The following is a 22,584-nucleotide window of genomic DNA, read 5'->3' on the forward strand; positions in this document are numbered from 1 at the left end:
AGTGTTATCAATCACAATTCACGTTTTTATAACTGTTATATCTGGATTTTTACTTGTTAAACATTGTAGGTCACAATACGAATTAAAAAAATTCTATCAGCAATTGATTATTCCACAAGTACAAAATACTCAATACGAAGAAAATAGATTGTATAAATTTCGTTTAGATCAGTGGTTCCCAAACTTTTTGTTCTCTCAGCCCTCAATACATAAACCAGAGCCAATAAAAACACACATCAAAATTGGCAAAATTCAAATCGGAAAATATCTAGAAAATTTGACTAGAATGTCCGGATTTAAGTAAGCACAACGAACTAAAGTTACGGTTTGATCGTCCATTCATTTTATTAGACATTGTTTGACTGAAGCTACGCTTGATTCATTAAAAGGAAACTGTAATGGTGGCGTCATAAACACGACGGTTCATTGCAGCAAAAGCCACATAAAAAACACTGTTATACTGGTGGTTGCTTTTGGTCCTTCCATATACTGCTAAAATTTTAGGTCATATTGCTTATTACTTCTAAAGTTTATCTGTATCTAATACCACACTAGGACCCCCATACAACCTCTTGCAACCCCCTTGGGTGTCGGGACTCCTAGGTTGGAAGTCACACTGGTTTATAGTTCATTAACTGAGAGTCGCTCCCCCATGCGGGCGTGAATGAACCTGAATGTGTCACGATGCACACTGTGTTATCACATTGGTCTTTCCAGAGCTAAAACCAGGGATCGGGGTCACTAGACCATGCCCAAACTATACATTTTGCTTTTACTTTATAAACATATTTATTTTCGTTTAGCATGTTATGTCCGTTTTAAGAAAATGTCTTTTACCTCAACGCGTTGCGCTATACATAAAAAGAATGTTTTTGCAATATTATTTAATGCGATAATATCGAGTAATAGTAAATTAGACCTATTTAAAAAACAAACAAATGCAATTTTTCGGAGCATGGCGTCATAGACTTAACTTTGCATATTTGAGCACAAGTTCATTTTACAAAACTAGTTTTTAGATTTAGTTATTTTATGACTTCATGTTATGACTAAACATTGTGACATCAACTTCTCTCAAAAATGTCATGCAACCTGTTAGATTAGTACTTCCCAACCAGTGGGTTGCGACCCATTGGTGGGTCTCGAAGCTGTATAAGGTGGGTCGCGAAGCATTTCTAAATGTTATAGTTTTCTATTAAATCGGGAAATTATTGCGTTATCATCACGTAACATCTATGCAGTTAACAATATCACAAATAAAATTTGATGTGTAGTAACTGTCGATATATGTTCATTGTTCGATTGACAATGGACCTTCCGAGACAAAAAGAAACATTTTTTCCGACCATTTGGTAACTCACCACACACGTTTGAAAACAAAACACAATTTTCCATAAAATATGTCTGGCTGTGTCATATGTACAAGGCTGTGTTCAAATATTTGCACAACAAAATTCGCTTGGGTTAGGCTGAAACGCGTCCAAACGGCATAAAATAAAGCTCAGAAAAAAGATAAAACAGGCAAAAAATGCCAACTAAAGTTAGGCAAAGTTTCTACTAACGCTGTATAACAAGCTCAACCAAATGGAACAAGTGCAATATACATGTTGACGAAGGACGGTCAAGTTTTTAATGGACGAAGCAAATAAAGGACATAATGTACAGTCGGAAACGTTAATGCAAATATTTAAAACACAAAACGACAAGTAACAAAAATTGTTGTTTCTTTTGATTTTACAGAACGCTGATGGAATAAATTTCGTTAGTTTACGTTTAACTAAACAGTTTACATAATATCTTAGAGTTGAGAATTGGATCTGCGTCCGCTTCATTAGCACGTTGAACTTTAGTATCGAGGAGGTTTATGTCGCAATATCTGTGTGATCGATTTTAAATACGCCACAAACGCAAAGAGTTCTGCAGCGCCCTTGCATCCAGACACACATTAAGAGTGCTAAAATTCCCATAGAAGTCATTTTTTGACCACTTTATGCCGGTGACGTCATAGCGAGCGATTCGCGTGGTTGAGCGTGACCTCCGACCTCTGGCCTGAGCAGAACGAATAAACGCTGAAAAGAAAAAATGGTTACCATACAAAATACTTTAATATTAAGTTAGCAAACAACAAATGCCCAATACCTGTTTCGGTGATCCAGGTTCTCTTAAAAACCGGTAGATGGCGTAAGCGGGTATTATGGACATGGAAGAAAGTGTGATCATCCAACCGAGAGCAGTTGACCAATCAGGATACTCGTAGCCGTCGTACTCGAGGTTGGTGGTGAAAACGATGCCCATTATGATCATAAACTGAATAAGTTACAAACGATGGTTCATTGAATCCAAACTATAAGGCTTATAATCCAGTGGTTGGCAAACGTTTTTGTCGCGGCCCAAAATAATCTTTCCAGAGCTATTAAAGGTTCACTATACGTAAAACTACGAAAACAGAGGAAAATCCAGGATTTTTGTTATGGCTGGGGCATACAAATTTTTGCAATGACGTCACAATGTTAGACCACACACACTAAGTTAAATGTACTGCTATGAGTCACGCGGCCCACAACTACATGATGAAACTAAACTATTAAAACATAACTCACGGCCAACCAAAAATTGGTTAAAAGGCCCACATTTGGGCCGCCGCACACATTTTGCCGACCACTAGCTTAGTCAATCGGGCAACGTTTTACAGCAGTTTAAAATGATATGGCTATCTAATTTTACCAATGTATGTTGGACGTTGGTGTGGTCTTATACCCAGTGTACTGTACTGCCTTTATCTTTCAAGTTTCAAATTTCTTTAAACAACTTGCAGAATGTATTTAATATTATGTCGTGGCTTTTTTTATGAACTATCTAATTTCCACTACATGTGCTTGGTAGAATATTTAATTTATTTTGAATATTTTTTTTATAATATTTTGTAAATATTTATATAACTTATGTTAAGCTCTGTCTGCAAAATCATAACCGTTAAGCCGACATAGAGACAAGTCGTGCAATTAAATGACCTAATCTAATTCGGGTAATTTCAGCTAAATGGCTTCAGTAAAGTGACGTAATTTAAAACAAATTTATAACAGTAAAACATGTGGGTCGCTGTCAAATAAAAAAATGTGTGTCCAGTGGTTAAGGCTATTCTATGTAAAGTACGACTCATTACCATACCAAGGTAGGCAAAGAAAACAAGATGAGCTGATAATGCCGCGGTAACCCGATAGGTCCCCGGTTAAAAAAAGGGGGCGTCTTATTGACGATTGGAGCGCGTCAGTCAAACTGCGGAATGTCGTTTACCGTCAGCAAACTATAAAAAAAAACTGAAAGTAGCAAAGGTAACCAGAAACTCGCGGCAAGATCTAGCTTACGATTAACTTTGCTACCCGACAAAGTGTTAACAGTTTAAAAAGGCTTAACTCTCTTTATTTCTAGCATTCTGTAAAAAAATCTGTAAAACATCGAAGAGGTTTGCAATGAGGTCAATTCAGTTACTGACTTAAGCCAACAGTTTTACACTGGTTAAACATGCTCGATTAAGACAATGCTCAGTAGCCTCTATACTTCGTTTATAACATTAAGTTTTGCTAAAATTTGCCCAATATGCATAGACATTTTAAAAACAAAACGACTAATATATTTCTCTAATTATCTAATGAGTTTTTAAGCCGAATTAAATTACTCTTTTTCCAACACATCTAACATAAAGGGCCGACCAGTCCACGATACGTTGATAGTTTTAATACTCACTCCAAGGAAAATGGGACTGATATATTTCCAGCAAAGACGCCAGTACATTCCTGGGCCGAATCCAATCATCGCTTTAATGTCTCCACTTAGTCTGTCGATTCCTGAATAGAATAAACCAGAAACAAATAATGCAAACTGATTTACAGATAATTATAATTGTAATGAATTGGAGACAATTATAGAAAATGAATTCATCTGGAGTGTATTGCGCGAAAATCTTACCGTAAAACCAGCTGACCGATATAGCTTCAAGCAATACCACGGTCATAATGGCGGCGCCAGTTGCGTAGGTTTCGAGCAAGGTGATGAGGTAGATGCCTCCATAGGTGGTTGTTGAAAGTGCCAAGCAAAAGCTCAGGCAAAGGAAGCCCAGAACGAACTTCTCGCGATGTTTGCCGATCAACTCCGGGTACTCATCCGAGAATCCAGTAATGACTGCCTCAAGACCCCCGAACTAAATAAAGTGACGGTTTCTTTATTCACCAAGAATCGAGCCAAGACATTACTGGCTGCAAATATTGACAGCACGATAAGTAAGGCTTTATAGTCTATTGCAATTAGGAGTCAAGCCGAATTCGAACCGTATCTTTATGAACCGGTATATGCTTTTTTTTTGCGAACTGTTTTTGTGTAACAAAAAAGCTGATTCCTAACTGAACTGAAAATATTATTTTTGTAAAAACAAATTTAAGCCAGTGGATGTGATGCATTTTGTATAATAAAGGAATATCTTACCGAGCTGTCAAGTCCCAGTGTGATGATCATGAGAAAAAACATGATGGAAAAGAACACTGAACCGCCGAATGTAGTGAGAGCTTGGCCATACACAACGAACAGCAAACCCATTCCTTGACGTATTGCAAAGTCATCAGATTAATAATTACAACAGTGGTAAAACTAAACGAACACGTATATAGGAAACGGTGTGTTTTACGTAATTATAATGACCAAAATAAGAGGGCTCTATTTTTGGTCAATAGTATTTATATAAAAGCGATAAATATACCTTTCACACATCCGTTATATTTCGCCTTTTTAGTAATTAACACAAAACATTTTTTTTTGTTGCAACGAAAATTTGATAATAAATTGCAAAGCCAAAAAGTTCGAGTAAATCGACAGCATCTTGATTAAGACGTTTCGATACGAGCTTGTATCATCTTCAGTTAATGTATCGATTTACTCGACCTTTTTGGCTTTGCAATTTATTATCAAGCTACATTACAGATCCGTGCATAGTGTACGCAACTAAAATTGCTTTTTGAACTAACCAACAGTTTTGGCCACCCTCTAATAAATTCAATGAAACACGAAAATCAATGATGCCGAATGTTTATTTGCCATAACTTGAAAATATATCTAGCCTTACATAGACCAATTTACGGGTTATCCCATACGTCCGACCCGCTAGCCAATGACGTCATTACCATAGCAAATATGATCAAATTAAAACGTCTATAATGAATATTTTCCAGATTATTGAGCTAAAAAGTTCACATAAGAAAGCTCAGTTATATCTTCGAATAGTAATTCACTATTTTTGTTGAGAAATTCCCCTTAAAGTATAAAACGAGCAGTTTTTAGTAAACCATGCCAGAAATGCACAAAAAGGTTTTGTATCGAATCGACATTGATCCTACCCTTGTATCGGACGAAAACCGATACGGTATTATCGGACATATCTACCCTTATTTGGGAAGAAATATGAGCATTTATTCCTTACCCGGTGTTGTCACATCTTCTATATTGGTCTTGTGCAGAATGTGCGCCATGTATCCCATCACAGAGAACACCACGAAACCGGCCAGGAAGCTCGTTGCGCAGTTTATGACGCTAGTGATAAACGCATCCCTGTGAAAACGAAATCATGTTACGTCAGGGTTCATTCATTCTCGAGTGGCTTACCCGTTTCGCACAAAGACGAACAACCTACCTGTAACAATTGTTGTGAAAGCGGTTGTAGCTCGAAAGTGCAATAAGTGTGCCGAATCCTGGGCCCAAGGAGAAAAATACCTGAAAAGAAATAGAAGCAAAATGTAAAAGCTTGGCAATTATTTCGCAAGCCAACAAAAAACGCCGACAACGTTGAATCATACATGTGCCAAATAACTTCATTCAAGTATTTGGTTTTGTTTGCCACTTCTAGTGTATAAAGGTCAATCAACAAGAGTACATCGTCCTTTGGAATGCAAACATTTATATGTAATCAGCAAATATTTTCCATTTTCATGTTTACTTAGTTGAACTTTTTTTTTTGTCATGTTTACTTGGTTGAACTTTTTTATTTTTAAGTTGTGAAGCGTGACTGAAGTATGCAAACTTGACTGTTAATTCCGATGACAGATCTGAGTTCACTGATGATACTTTATAAATGTGTGATTTTTTTATTTTGGAGTTTTTGAATTACACTTATTAAAGTTAACATTTTTTCAGTTCGAAAAACGCACCAAAACGATTCTGAAAACTTCTGTCCAGTTTAACTGTTCGTCATTCTGTAATTTCTATTTTTGCTTTCGGTGGTCGTCGAAATTAAAATGCCCAATCTAGGTTTGTTGTTAAGCACATCGTGATTATATCCTTAGTTTACCTGCGTTGCAGCTTCAAGCCACACAGAAGGCTTTAGCAGAAGATGCCACTGTGGTCGCAGGTAATATTCGATACCCATGGAGGCCCCGGGCAACATTGCACCGCGTATTAGCAATATGAACAGCACCACGTAAGGGAAGGTCGCAGTCACCCAAACCGCCTAAATAATGAAAAACAGTATATCAAATTCATGTTTTGCAGAAACATGTTCTCAACCATTCATAAGTTGTGCCCCTCTTCCATTAGCACTAAACGCGGTATTCTCGGAGGTGTGTTACTTTTTGAAGGATAATTTTTAACAATCAGTCAAATTGACGCGAAAAATGTAAATCTCATCAAAGCAAGTATTTTGACCTTGGTATGTTACGTCAGCAAGTATAAGTTAACGCTTTACCATTCAGTATTGTGAATAAATTAACGTGTATCGCGAACGCATTATATTGTTCACTGACAGAGATCAGCGCTTAGATAATTTCTTTGTTGTTTCTATCCATTCGTCGTTTTAGAGCGAGCATTTGCTATGTGTTACTAAGAAAATTACAAGAGGCGAGAGACACAAAACATTATTTCAAATGATAAAACACAGTAGCGCTAAATCGGTTTCCTAAAGATTGTTACGTTATGTTGGTGATTACTGACAACGACAAATAAGCATTTTGTACTGATTTCAAACAACGCCCTGGATCTTTTAAAGTCCGGCGCCTATAAATATCATTGTAAATTGGCAGTTTGTGATTGGATAAATAGTCTTGGCAGCTGTTTCGAAAAATTAATTAAGCTAAAAAGTACAAAGGGCCAATTTCAGGTTTCATATTTCCAACGCTAGCCCTCTGTTCCCTTATCAGCGATTGCAAGGGGGGTCAATTTTCAGAACTTTGACCTGCTTCAGAAAATTTAGGAAGTTTTCAAAAACGCAAAATCAGAAGATAAAGGAATGCAATACGTCAAATTTTTTAGTATTTTTGCTGATATTGTATGTTGTCTATCGACATATATTTCGTAGGTGTGCCGCCGAATTGTTTTAGCCCTGTTGGTGTGCCGCAAGTGAAAAAAGGTTGCGGAGCACTGGTCTAGAGCACTTGGGATAATAGGTGGATGTCTTATACCAGTGGTCAGTAAACTACTGCCCGCGGGCCACGTTTGGTCAGACGGTTTAATTCTTCTGCACAGGAGCACATTTTTTAAAACAATGATCCTTATTGTTCATTAACGAAAATGCTTATCAGGAGCAATACGAAGCTATATTGACATAATTTTAAACTTACTTTTTATTGTGTTTCGTTAAAATAAAAACGTTTAGAAATAATCAAATGAAATAAAATTAATACAAAATTGTACATATTGTCCGCGATTGTTTACAGTCCTTGATTAAAACACTTTGGTGACTTCTGCGCTAAACAACAAAGGTGAAGGATTATTAACAGCTAAACATTTATTGAGAGGTTTGGAGAAATTTATAATCACTTTTGTCAAATCTTTTTGGCAACGACCTACAGTTTGTTTGTTATCATTATGTATATGTTTACTGTGACGTTACGTGCACCGAGAGCCGTTTCCCTTAATTCTGTATAGATTTAATCGATAATGACTAAAGAAGTTATCCAGTGTCGATGAACGCAGATTGTGGCCATACCTTGCCGGACGAGCGAACTCCTTTCCAAAGGCAAAAGTAGAGACAAATATAGACGATAAATAAACAGATGACGAGCTGCCAACGAGGCAATCCGAGATCGTTGATTCCCTTTGACTTGTGCATTTCAAGGACGTGGCGCCTGTACGAGCAAAGAGAAACGTGGTTGTTTGCACCGGAATTAACTGTTAGAATGAAAATGAACTATAACCGCCATAATGGGACAACTTTTTCAACTTCTAATGCAGAATTATGCTTTAATCGCTTGTACGCAGGGACGAGTCCATGGGAGGCATGCTCCGCCGTTTGTCTCACCCAATTTAAACAAAATGTTTTTGCCAAAAGCGTTGTACGTCTCGTCGCACCATCAAAAATGTAACTTACAAAGATTTAAACAACATAAAGGCGTTTTTTGTTTTTTCACGAATCGCTACCATCTTTATAATGTAGCTTTTGAATTGAAAGTAACATCTCTTTAACAAAATGACTGAACTGTGTAGTGTTTTAAACATTGCTTCTTTTAGTACGCAACGTTTAGAGCAGGGATGGCGAACCACTGACACCACAGACTATTAATGACCACCTTGTTTCTCTAGAAATACCGAAATGTTATTAATCTTTTTCAGAAAATGATAAATGTAAAAACAACAATTCTTTGTTATATGGGAATATACTGTTCAAATCAAGGCTACCAAATATGTTGGTAGTAAGTGTTTCAGGGGTGACGAGCAGGCCTACATTAACTGCACTTGAACAAATGTGTGCAGAAAAATAGACAACTAAAAGGATTTTGTTTATCGCTGTAAAACGTAAAGGGTGGCGGGAAATTAGGAGCTCACAGACAAAAATGTGAATACCCTGGCTAAACCATCCTGAAATGCTTTTTTGCTCAACTCCTGTAATCCCATAAAAAATCTGCTGCATTTATTAACTATTCAGATTGTAAATATTCGTGTGAATCCGAATTTGAAAATCGTCCAAAACCCTTAAATTACCAAACCAGACATAACACTTAAGATGGTGCAGCAGCAAAGTTTCGTATAAAATTAGCAAATAATTAAATATATGACCCACTTGAGCATTTTATAAATAATTAGGTCGTGTTTGTGACCCGCGCGATGAAAAGGTTCGCCCTCTCTGGTTTAGAGGTAACTTGTGACGTCATCTCTAAAACAAATTTCATGATCCCACTCCAAACAAGAATCTTAGATGTTCGTACGTAAGACGCATGAATAACTAGCAACCCAAAATAACGTTCAAATCGACGAGAGAAAGCAGACGTTTTTAAAGCATGATTCATGTGGCTGCGATGTTTGGTGATTGTAAACAAAGCTCGTGAATACTTACTCAAAGAACTGGTGGGCGGGCGACTCGGACGTGTTACTCCAGGTCAGGTTGTTGGCTGCGGACGATATTTGATCTACACAGTTGGAGTCGGTCCAGGTGTGGTTGCAATGCGCCCACGGGAGCTCGGATGCAAATGAGCTAGAAAATGGTTAGCGAAATAAGTGTGGCCCAATTAAAGTCACATTATACGAATCCTAACACAAATAATTACGCACGCGTAGTCATTTTACCTATCAGACCACTCTCGCATCTTAATTAATGAGTTCACCATCTGTTACGAAGAAGTACACCTTAATGCCGATAAATATTTACACGATTAAGCCAAGTAAAAATAAAATTACTGCTTTTAGATTTTTTAGACTGTTGTAATTTTTCGAACCAAATTTTGTGACATTTGTCAGCTAGCAATGTAGATGCCCTATCTACTCTAAACTTTTGTGAAGGCTTAAGTCTCGCATAGCGGTTTTGTAAACTATTGTGCTGTGCCTCTGTTTCTGCACCCCGAAGTAAAAAGGCTTTTTAATATGGTGGAAACACTAATAGCGATGTGTAACACGATTCTCGCTAAAGCCGTTAGCAGGAGATGAGATAAAATTCCGCGTCTGGCATAAGTATACATCGTGAAGATTATCTCTTATGAGCATGACCGAGATAAATAACTGGGTAAAAAAGCCCGCCCGCGTAAAGGCGTGCAGCCGAGAGACAAGTTCCAGGTGGCATGCGCACGCCTTGCAACCGCTAAGTAGTCTGCCTTGTAAACAAATAAGCAAGAAATCAGATTACGCTGAGCGACTGATAAGCCTTTTATGTATGCAGTATATATACGCCCCCAGCAATATAATAGAAAAGTAGTACAATTCAAGTCGTTTGTGCTAAATTAAGGAATGACCGAGAGGAATAAACACTAAATTAAAAATTATCTATAAACGCATCCTTTGAACAGTAAAAAATAGTTAATTATTACCTGTACAGATAGTAGACCGCCCACGCGATAATCGTGTTGTAATAACTGGAAACGAAAAGCGCGATTAGGCATATCGCATACCCCACTCCTGAAAACACAAAGGCATGTACTCAACTTAAATCTGCGTTATGATAAGCCTAACTTACGCAATAAACACATTTTTCCAGGAACACTTTAAGTTTAAAACAACACATACATGACTTGAAAAGGGTGAGTGGACGACCAAAACGAATATACAAACCCCGACACGGTATTTAAACACTCTATTAGCGATACGTTAAAAAAATGTATTAAATAAATCATACGTGGCATATTATAAAAAGTTTGATGTTTGAAAGATTCAATCTTGTCTTACCTTTGAAAAGAGGGCAGATTTTTCTCCAGATGGAAATGCACCCGGATCTATGGTATTGGCCCAGCACCAACTCAAGGTAGAACAACGGAATTCCACCGAAAACTATCATAAGGAAGTAGGGAATGAGAAATGCTCCTGTAAGATAAAATGACCATAATTAATATAATATATCGTTTGTTGTCCTTTTAAGTTATTTGATCAACTTTACATATCAACTCTAATAATAGCATAATTTTCCTGGAAAAATTAACATTTTTTACCATTAAAAATCGTTTTTTTGTACAATATGAAAAGCATGTGTATTAGTTTTTGTGTTGATTTAATTGCCTCAATAGCCAAGCGGGACAAGCCAATTATAAACGGTTGTTATTTTTGTTGGAACCCCGAGCTAATACCGCAGACAACAACCATGTGTGACGCAAGGCTATTGGCTTTCTCACCTCCGCCGTTCCTAAAACAGATATAGGGAAATCGCCACACGTTGCCAAGATCGACCGCAAAACCAATGACAGAGAGTAAAAACTCAAACTTGTGGCTCCAGCCTTCCCGGCCGATGTCGGTGACATCGGTCACGGCGCTTCCGTCGTCAGAGTAGAGCCTTTTCTTTTCAAACTCGCCGTTTACTGTGGAGCTAGTGGACAAAAAGGTCTTATGCTCACTGTTGTTGTTGGCGATCATTTTGCCGTGTGTCTCTTGTTCATTAAAGGAAGATGTACTAGACATTTTGGCGGTCTTGCAGCTGGTACTCTACTTGGCGTTTGGGCAATCTTACAGCCAATATTCTATTTGACTAAGTTTCCTTCACAAACAGATTAACAAGGTTTCGGTTTATGCTGGCTGCCAGACAACAATACCTTAAGTATTGATGGCGCTTGTAAAATATCTTGTACACCAAACTCTAATAAAACAAATATGTATACTAATGGACACAATATAAAGATGAGCATAACGACTTTCTGTAAAAACATTTTTTAGCCTGTCGTTTTTTTTGAGTCATGTTTCGCTTTTTGACAAGACTGAAAATGGCATGAGGAATTTCAAATTAATCGTTCATGATATTCTTAACTAACATTTAGTTCATGATATTCTCAACTAACATTACCATACAAGCTTCAGCAAATCGTTACAAAATAAGCACGACTCGGGCATTCAAACCCAAAAAAAACTCACAAATAAATACAAAAGCAACTTTTAAACGAGTAATACTTTGTCTCGATTTATTTTTTTTATAACATGAATATACCTACATTTCTCTCCCTCTCTCTCATTCCTTTTAATTCGCTTTCACTGCATTAATGCGTTTTTAATATTATACCTCAGTCACCCAATGTGGGTTATGGCTTAGTAACTTTACTCATCGACGCCCTACACAACTAAACATCATAAAATATCGCAACGGGAAACAATTCATTACTATGCTACGACTTTGCAACCCGTTGTTGTACAATCTTCAGTAAGAAAGCTACACATCCCACACATTGATTTTATTTTGAAGAAAAGCCACACAGAAGATCGCTGGATTACGTTGGAAAACCACGAAACAAAAACCTCGACGCCGAAACGCAAGTGTCTTCAACGGCGCCCGCAATTATAGCCTAATCCTCAGAGATCCTCCAACTGAACTATGTTAGCGCGCCTTGGGAGAGGCTTTGAAGTTCGAGAGGCCGCAGACAGTTCAGGAGTTCTTCCATCAAGTTGCAGCAGCTAAACAACAAATCTATCTGCGATCCGTCAACCTAACTACTCGTGAAATTTGCTCTTTCGCATTTCTACTTCAACGGTTTTTTTTACAAATTCAGCAGCCTCGCTGCATACCCCCAAAAACAACTTTAGCCCCGTCATCGTTCGCTAAACGGTTAAGTTTGTTTGCGTCCGAGCATACGGCCGACTGTTGCCAAATGCGTCTTGGCGTAACACAATACGTCATAGAAAGCTAGTATGACGTAGGCCATTTGGGATAGTTATCAAAACATCTTCGAGAAAGGCAAACTATATCTTATATAACATTTTTAGAGAAGTTTTTGCAATACTTAACCTTATTGGCAATGCTAAAAAAAATCCAGGGCATTTGAATTACTCATTGGGCACAAATGACATTGCTGCAGTTAAAAATCGATTATTTTAAAAGATACCCGATAAAGGGATAGTAAAACAACCTTGACAAGATTATGTAAACCCGATTAAGTAAAAAAACAAACAACCGTTATCCTTTCGAGGTAGTTTTCTCGTTAACCCGTAAGAATTCAAAGTAAATATACGAACCGCACCTAAAGATCATCGAAATCAACCAACTTTAAATGAGAAGGACTGCTATGTTTGCTTTGTCAATATGAAAGACTTTTCTAAAAACCGTAAAAGTAACATTTGTAATGTATATCCAAATTTGGATTTCCTGTGTACAAAAATGCGTTATATGCCATTTAACAAATAAAGCTGGCTGCTTTTATCTTTAGACTGGCCTACTTTTGCTACAATTTAGGTTGTCCTATGTGTTCTCTCTGAATGTTTCTGAGATGTGACTGAACCAAGACCTGTTTGTTGACAAAATGCTGTAGTGAGCACATATCCACAGGTTCTGTGTAACTAGTGAATAAACACTCATTAAACTGCGTTTCGCACAAACTTGCCTTCGCCAGGCTCCATTTTTTTCCTATCTTGCTCTTTTGTTACTTACTTCACTACTCATCTCGTAATTATCCAACACTGTGTTTGCTACGTGAACGACAAACAGTGTTCCATCTTAGGTGCGCAACTGCGCAAATAGCATCACCAGACCATTTGCGCAGTAAATTTTACTTCTCAAACACTGACAGAAACAGATTTCTTTTAAAATTCAGCAATCTATCTGGATGTAGGCTAGTGTGTCAACATTTGAAAGGCACAAAAACGTGAAGAAGCAATATTAATTTAATGTGTCGTTCATTCATTGTATACAGCTAACCTAAGTATAAAAAGTTAGTGCTTGCTCAAACAAACATTGACTCAGTTTAAAATAATCTTGCAAGGGACAATTCTGAAAAATGTTTAAGGGCTGTCATCGACGATGTTACCGCAGATATATTTCCATTTACTTGCGTAAATGCACGAAACAAATTGTTGCCCAAACTTCAGTAATTTGACTTTTTAAATAAAAAAAATATACAATGTGTTTATGCTGTCAAAAACAATATATTTCGTTTACATTCGAAGTAACGTGGGTTATTCGGCTAATCACTTGTCAACAGAAATTTTTTTTTAACGGAGGTGTGATAAATTGATTCTTAGAGTGTTTTTGTCGCTGAAGGTAAAACTACCCCTTTTTTTCCAGCTCATCAGGTTTTTAAGATATTTGCATTTTAATTATTTTCAATGTTTTGCCGTATTATTAATTTAGGCACCTTGCGCACGATAACATTATCCAACATTCATGTGATTCACGCACTATTTTATCTGGTTTTACTAACATATTTGTAAAGAACACTAAGTTAGACAATCATATTTCATTAAGAAACCTGTCCATTAAGAAACCAAGGCAAAACACGTAGCCTTCCCTGTACACTATAAACAGCTCACACAATTGGCTAAACAAACAATCACTATCCATGTATTTTGCTGTTCCCCATGTTATAATGAGAAGGACTGCTATGTTTGCTTTGTCAATATGAAAGACTTTTCTAAAAACCGTAAAAGTAACATTTGTAATGTATATCCAAAATTGGATTTCCTGTGTACAACAGAACGACCCAATACGTGTTTCACTTTGTAAAATGTTTATCACTTCAATGAAAGAAAAGGAATTTAGATTGTCCAACAATTTACTAAAATTCAGGGTGCACATTGGAAAACGCTGGAATTATGTGCTTGGCTGGTATTTAGTGGCTGTGCGCTAACTTTTTCGAAAATTCAAATGGCATTCTTTTCTGGTAGGTATTAATGGTCTGCTTTATTTAACATATAGATGGGTTATGCATGTCACTTACAATGCACTATCAGCACTTTAACTTGAACTCCTTCTTTCCAGAATACCTTTGCACAGTTAGTGACGAACAAAAATACATACCATACCAAGGATTTAAGAAGGGGAGAACAATTCAAAACATCTGTTAAAAGTTATATTGTGATGACCTGAGCCGTATGTTTAAAGAAGTAGATGTCAGACGTTGTCAAGGGCCCTGTATTGTTTTCAATGAGTTTTTTTTGGAAAATTTTAGAGAAAACTAAAAGGTTTATTCGGAATCAGCGCGAAAAATTAATCTAAAATGAAAATCTCACATTTTCGCTTAAAAAATAGTCAACATTTTTGACCAGTGTGGTAGGTTGGTGACCTCTATTTTAGGGACAATTTACGTTCAAATTTTATCATTAAAAAAGATGGCGTGTTAAACATTGCAATCGGCTAGGACCGTCAAACTTTAACATGCGAGTCTTTAGAAATAGGCTGTCGTTACTTCCGCCCAAACAAAATAACATTTGTTTTGTCAGAATGGCGTTGATACCAAGCAATTGTGTCAAATACATTCCCACGCCACAAAACATGTATTATGGTTGATGCATAGGCAATGTGGTGTCTTTGGTTTGCATCGAAAAGCACATCCCGCATGTATTAACTGTCTGAATGTAGTAATTGTAACTTTGCGGTCGGACATTTCCTATGCTGTGCGTTATATAAAAGCAGGAATAATTTGTCCATACATTCCACCCTGCATTGCGAGTTAGTTTGCATATACATCGTCGAGTTATCGTTCAACAACTCGACTTCGCGACTTTACTTTAAAATGTCCTCATTAAATGGTAATTTAATAAAAGGGGTACTGGGGCAGTATTGTATTGAAACTCACACGTTTTCTATATTTTCGACGTAATGTTTGGGGCAGTACTGTATTGAAACTCACACGTTTTCTATATTTTCGACGTAATGTTTCATTTGTTGTTAACTATAATCAGTTAGAAATGAATAATTTAAACAGAATACGTTTGATACGGTGAAGATTTTTCTTGGGTTTTGTAGTTTTCAGTAATACATATCATACACCTTTTAACATCGTTTCTAATAATGGTCACACGTTATTCATCCGATGAAACACTGCACGATATAGCGAGGGTGCGCGCTGTTCCTTTGCTACTGATGTAGGCAAGTAGGGCGTAGGCGTTTATATATCGAAAGTTCTCAAGCAAACGCAGTAAGAATGCTTAGTTAAACTCGTGTAGTAGAACGCGGCGTTGCTTCCCTTGCTCCCAACCGCAACTAGTTGTATATACATTCTGCTGCGTTGCAACTTTACGATAGTGTAACGTAGGACATATTCGGGCCACTCCAGCAATGCAGATTACCGTAAACTAATCCCAAATATTCTATGTAAATATTCTATGACATAACATAGTTTTTGAGTGGCTATACCTTGTGTATGCGCTTTTTAAAATTGGACTCAAAGGCCGAGAAAATGCTGCAACTAATTCAAGGCATTGGGAAATTGAGAGCGAAATACTAAACCGTTACCCAACAAATCATTTGTTAAAGCCATTATGCTTAAATTATTAAACTTTTATCACGAGGGTAGGTAACACAAAATTAAAGCCAACCCCATGGGCATTTTAAACTTTCAAATCGGCTAATATTTAACACATCGAAGTCCCGTAACACAATTAACCGAGGATGATTAAACAGTAACTCAGGTTCAATATGTGAAAAGAGTTGCTGTTCGTTTTACCAGGAAAATCTATGATTAATCGACAAGCTGAACAACCTACCGCCGCCGTTCCGGTAACAGATGTAAGGGAAGCGCCAGACGTTGCCGAGATCGACCGCAAAGCCGATGACCGAGAGCAAGAACTCGAGTTTGCGGCCCCACTGTTCGCGCTGCAGAGAGTTGCTGCCATCTTTTGGCACTATTCGACGGCACTTGTCTTCGGGCACCTGAGAGCGAAACACAGCGTATATAGTGCGCTCCGTAGTATCGGCGCTGTGACGAGGTCGCGGTTGCGCGGAAACCTGGCTTTGTTTGGGTTTTTGCGGAAAGGTGTGCTCGAATTTCGAAATTTTTATTAGAGATTCTTGAAAGTTTACGGTCGGTGCGCTTTCTTCTGATTTAATCAACTTTACCTAACACAAAAACATTGGATTGAGTGTGCTTTTACACAGTTACGAAGTCTTCTAAGATAAGAAAGCTGTACCTATTTCGAAATGATATCAATTTAAGGTAACACCAAACAATATTCAAATACAAACCACGTGGGCAATTGCCAATAATTTGTCAAATCCGCCCAAATTAAATAGATTAGCAGAAGCTTAGACGTCAAGGCTGAATTTCCGACCTAAGCCAGGAGCATACACAGCTATATTTCCGATAACTGGATAGGTTAGCCCAGTGGTTCTCAAAGTTTTATTCATATTTCTTCCTTACATACCCTAACATTGTCGAGGAATTGAGAAAAATTTACGAAGTATTAAGTTTATTAAAAAATCCAGTTTTATTTTCCATGTATCCTATAGTTATGCGGTTTTACAGTCTTTCTGAAAAGTGTGAAGCCCATTGAAACAGTTCTCCGTAACCTTTTTTACTTGCGGCAATCTAACAAGATTTAAAATTGTTGGTGGCACACACATTAAAACCCTTAAGGCAGCCGAGAGAGAATTCATATTTTATGGATAAAATTGTTACGTTTAATATTTACGTTGTTTTTTTATTTTTGCGAATTTCCGATCTTTCCCAAATGATTTAGAACGAATCAAAAGGCAATGATGATTTTAACGAAATGGCGTAAAATATGAAACCCTAAAACTGTTTTGTTCATAAATTCTAACGATAGTTTTTGGTTTCCTCGAAAAGGTTTTTTAAATCGAGTAAAGATATATGTCCACATGAAGAATATAGTTATAATTTGACAATCTTGTTTTACAGCGGGGGATTTATAATTACTATAAGTGTATACATGACATATCGGCAAACGTGCTCATTTTTTCGCTTGGATTCTTGCGTGATTTTAATGTACACCGAAAAGCCATTGCAGACTCACCGAATCTGTCGATCAGTGATGAAAGCAGGGCAGGCTAGACACAACTAGCTGCAGTGAGGTTCGAACTCACAACCTCCGGTCATAATATGTTTGATTTATAACAAATTTAAAAAACTTCTCGTAAATGAAAAATTCAAGCCTGCCTTTAATAGCTTACGTTATTTATTAAAAGTATGGCGTAACTATGGACCACCGATTTAGTTTGATCAGTTAAATATCCTTATGTTGTTTCAAACAAAGAAACTGTTACGTTGTTAACGCGGTTTACTGTTAATTAGTTTTCTTAACCCTAATTTTAATTATTTATTAAGGCGAAACGGCGAGTCCTTTAGGTTGTGTAGAATTAATCTATTTAATAAGAATACCTGTCAAAACCACAACAAATTTGCCATTTAAAGATGTATTGAAAAAAACATATAGAGTGGATATAAAAAAATAGACAACAGAAGACTCCAACATTTCAACGATTTAACTAACTAAAACTCTACTACTACACACCTCAAATTACACCAATTATATAGACTTTCAGGCTATAGAAAACAGGTGCTGTTTCCCAAACAATGTTCAATTAAAAAAAAAATTTAACCATTTGCGATATTGACCAATGACTTATTTGCCAATGGATACTGCATGCTAAGCAAATATGAGACGGCACTATATCTTTTTACGTTGCCTCCATGTAACTAGAATTTACTTAAATGAAAAGCTTATTTGTTATCCGCAAACCGTAACTAAACTATTTCACAAAATAATATTTGAAAATATGAGGAATTATATGGTAAATTACCAACTTCCATGTTACAATATAAATCCGTAAGAAAAACAAAGAAATATTTTTGAAAAAACGAGTTCTTACCAGTGCCAGTCCGTAGTTGCTGGAAGAATTTTGCATGCTTACGTTGGTGACCGTGCTCTCTTTCCGTGATTTCGTGTGACCTTTGAGCCAATAAATGAATGGTAAATCTGCTTATATTATACCTCATTACGTATCGTGTATCTATAGCTAATAAAATATACCCTTGACCCAAGTATTTCAAGTTAACCTGGTAAGCCATAGACATTATGTATTTTAGAAATCTACATTTCGGCTAACTCCATTAACAATAGCTTTGGGCTAATATGTGGGACTATGTTTATCTTACAAAATTTGTATTGGTATTGGATGATTTCTGCCCCAAAACTGACTTTTCCCGTAATGCCTTAACAGAAATGAGGCTCTCTTAATCGTGTCCTGGCAACAAGAATGAAAATACAAACCACCCCAATATGGCGCAAGAAGATACAAACAAAGAAGGTTAACCTACTTGTATCGATTGTCGGCTGGCTGCTTCGCTTCCTTTTCGGGACCGCGGTCTTCACGGCCTCCACGACTCCCCCACCTTGCTGCAAGCTGTAGCCGGATACCCGTCGCTTCGGAGCGTAGCCGTTGGCGTTCAGCAAAGTGCTGTCCTGCTGGCGAACGCTGCCTGCGAACTCCGGATTGGCGTCGTCTTCCAATTCACCGCCTAAGTTGCCAGGAGCGCTCAGAAGACTTGCTTTCCGGGCGGCGGGTGGGTCGGAGTCGAATGTATCCCAGTTCTCTTGTCCCCTTCGTTCATCTGAATCTCCCATATCGCGCCGCTCAATGTCGCACTACAAATAGTCGTGGCCGAGTGTTTTCTTTGTCGCGTTTGTTCCGCCCAACAGCTGCCACTGACGGGAGCCTCAAGCCGTCACTTCCATAACCAGATTAGTCAACAAGTCGATAGCCCAATATCAGATTTACGTTCGACTGGAATGCGTAAACCGGGTATGTGTATGTTTTTAATGCTGCTCACAACAGATGACCCCTTCAAACAATATATTGATGTTTACCTAAATTAGACAAAATGTAAAAAAGTAGCATTCCCCCTGTAAAATTAGGTAATAAAATCGTTGTGTAATTAAGCCTCGTGTATTTTAAATTAACAAAGGTTTTTTCATTATAATCTTTTTTGACAATTTGTTATATTTTCTGCGACTAAAGTTTCAATTTAGTACAGCCTTCTTAAATACAAACGAAGCCAGCGTAAATGTAACAAAACAAATTAACGTATCAACCGTAGCTACCATTTGAGGCATAAATATTTACCTTTCTATTAGTGTCAAAATGAAGTCATTAATGATGTCAAAGCTAATATAAATAAACGTAGATATTGCATTCATTAAATCGCACATTCGTTAAGCTACTGCATATAATTTAACATATTTAATATCCTTTTTCCAAACTGCTTAACCTTTCGCTAATGTGATTTCTTTCCAAGACGTACTTAAAACAATCAATAAACCGCACTGGAAAAGCTAATAAATCTTAGTTACGACAAAAGTCAAGTGCAAGTGACAAGGACTACAAATACAACTGGTGTTGGCGGCAGTCAACAACTGGCTTGGAAGGTTACATACTATTCCTGTTGCGTTATAAAAAATCGGCTTCGCGATTGGACAACTGCCAGTCTGTGATTTAACATGTAATTTAAACCAGTGCCAATAGGGTCGGCTTCGAATCATTTCATTGTATCAAAATGGTCACTGATCGGACAACGGCCAGATGTCCTTGCTGTGATATTTATAGGTATTGAAATGGTTAGGATGACGAAAGACACGCGAACGTTTTTCGAGACAAGCGCAATGGTCCTTGTTTGTTCTGTTTTATATTTCTGCATACACAATAGTGCAATGTGGCCAATGCAACATATATTCAAGGTTAAGCACCAAAGCTCACCATTTTTATGACATGCTATTAAATGTCATCTTGTTTAACCATGTATCCAAAATTATTGTGGCGTAAACTTCTAAAAGCCTTATCTTATCTGGGGGTCAATGGAACACGATTATAATAGTAAAATATCGTCAAAACTCCGTTTAAAAATGATTTAAGCTTAACAACTGTATAGTCGCTGCTTATGATTATCGATTTACACCCAATAAAAAAACTTCTTCTCTTTCATCTAACGCACCTCACACAAATCCTATATTAGCTATAACATGAAGATTTTGCTTGCTTTTTTTTGAAGTTTTTTTGTACTGCCATTCATTAATTATTTGAAGCTAAATTCAGTAGCGAAATAAGCTATTTTTAGCAATCCCATTCGACACTTCGTTAGCAAACCAGCGTTATACTGTCTTTCAAGATTAAGTCTTTATTTTTGCTTTGGGCTGGGTTTGCATTTAGCAAGGATACAGCGAAAGCTTGATAACATGTCCACTTGCCGATCCGAATTCGCTCTTCAAAGTTGTGCGCTAGAAACGGGCCATGTTTTAAATGGCGCCATTGGGCCGGTAAACGAATATCCGAACCAGGCTTATTGGCTTAACAAGGCTTTGGTTACAAGCAAAGTGCGTGTTGAGGGTCATTGCTTGCCTAGAAGTACGCGTTTTAGATCTGGCGCTCGACGCAGGCCACTTCACAAAGATCCATTGCCGCATTTACTTAAACCACTAGAGCGAAAACACGCAGGCCGCAGCTTAAGTAAATATTTGCATTTGCCCCCCTGAAGCCCCTAAGTCGTCGATCAACCTTGTCAGGATGGAATCTCAGCAAAAGTTGCAAGTTTTTGGTTCTGACAAGCGTCTGCTCTGCTGGCCCCTGACCGAAGTGCTGCCAATCAAAGTGGTACAATATTCTGACCGTTCGTAAATTGGATACTAAATTTACATCAACAAAACAGAATTTTCATAAAATATATTTACAAATTACTTAGCCCTCTAAAATCTACCTTTTAATCATAGTTTATGTGGGCCAAAACTGTGCTCATAAGCATTTGCCATAACGACTATAGCTTCAGATAGAAGTATGTAGAACAACTGTAAGTACACCTAAGCTTGTCAAAGAATAAACAGAATTGAACCCTCTTAAACATTTCGTGCGTCACAACTTATCTGGATCACCGACAAAAACGTATAGCACGAGACTTTTGTGCTGAACACGAAAACCATTCATACGGCGTTTGTAACTTCGCAAACTAAATACTGCGAACAAAACGCCACTGACGTCACTTTGTCAGCTTTTACACTGTTTAACCTCAAGATACGTTGTGGTTAAGTTGGTTTCGGTAGGGTTCTGCCCTCTACCCTCTTCCCACGGTGAGTTCGCGGGGCTTCACCACGCTAGTGTTTCAAAACCGACATCACGAAATACAGACACTTCAAACATAAAATAAATATTTCTGTGTTTGGTCACCGGCAAATTTTAGCAGTTGCCCAACAAACGTTATTTGTATTACGTTATACCCCAAGTCGAAGAACAATTTTGTTCGGCCCTCAATTCGAAAAGGGTCAATTCGAAGAACTGGCGTTTTCATTCTGTCTACACATATTTAACTGTGCACTGGACCAGGGGTTCTCAAACTGGGTTATGCGCGAGAAATTTGGGGGTAACGCGAGCAAGTTACTTTTACTGGCACTGTGACGATTTTCCGTAACTGTGATTTAATTAAATCGTTGCGAACGTTTGTGTTACAAGCCATAAAAATGTGACATATTGCTATACCAACAACTAACAGGCCATGGAATCTTTTCACCCTATACAACGTTTTGTTTTGAGACTATTTACTCGCCCTAGCTATATTTTCTATCCAATGAGCTAAACATCAACTAAACATCATAACGCTAAAACAAATCGTGGCCTTAAACGTGGACAAAAAAACTCTAAACGTTCCCACCTCATACGTTTTCTTGTTTGAGCTTAGTAATGACGTAATTGGTTATAGAATTGGATCGAGTTTTTGGACGAAATTATCGGGTATCGTTATCGAAATAAAATGTGTTTTTTTATCGGACATAAGACGGGGTTCAAAAAATTCTGCACGCGAAAAGCCGAAAACGTATTTCGACAAAAGTTAATACTTTTAATGCAGGTAGACCAAAGTTGTGACATCCAACCAGTATACTGCGTATATGCCATACAACACATGCAGATAAATCTAATAAAATAAAGATAAACCCTAC

At 37.4% G+C, this 22,584-nt stretch overlaps 1 protein-coding gene across 1 annotated transcript; it reads right to left on the reverse strand.

Moving 5' to 3' along the window:
- Positions 1–1,599: 1,599 nt before the first annotated feature.
- LOC146168895 (sodium-dependent noradrenaline transporter-like) lies at positions 1,600–19,230 on the reverse strand. Its single transcript, XM_083386308.1, has 15 exons — positions 18,924–19,230; positions 18,476–18,555; positions 16,354–16,519; positions 10,627–10,761; positions 10,272–10,359; positions 9,308–9,445; positions 7,964–8,102; positions 6,332–6,490; positions 5,678–5,757; positions 5,468–5,595; positions 4,480–4,592; positions 3,967–4,198; positions 3,745–3,845; positions 2,140–2,307; positions 1,600–2,069 (listed from the first exon to the last, which is right to left on the reverse strand). The coding sequence occupies exons 1-15, from the start codon at positions 19,228–19,230 to the stop codon at positions 1,989–1,991; spliced, it is 2,115 nt and encodes a 704-aa protein (XP_083242434.1). The 3' UTR covers positions 1,600–1,988.
- Between the last annotated feature and the right edge of the window lie 3,354 nt (positions 19,231–22,584).

This window comes from Ascidiella aspersa, chromosome 1 (assembly GCF_963924565.1).
Source record: "Ascidiella aspersa chromosome 1, kaAscAspe10.2, whole genome shotgun sequence".
Classification (NCBI taxonomy): domain Eukaryota; kingdom Metazoa; phylum Chordata; class Ascidiacea; order Phlebobranchia; family Ascidiidae; genus Ascidiella; species Ascidiella aspersa.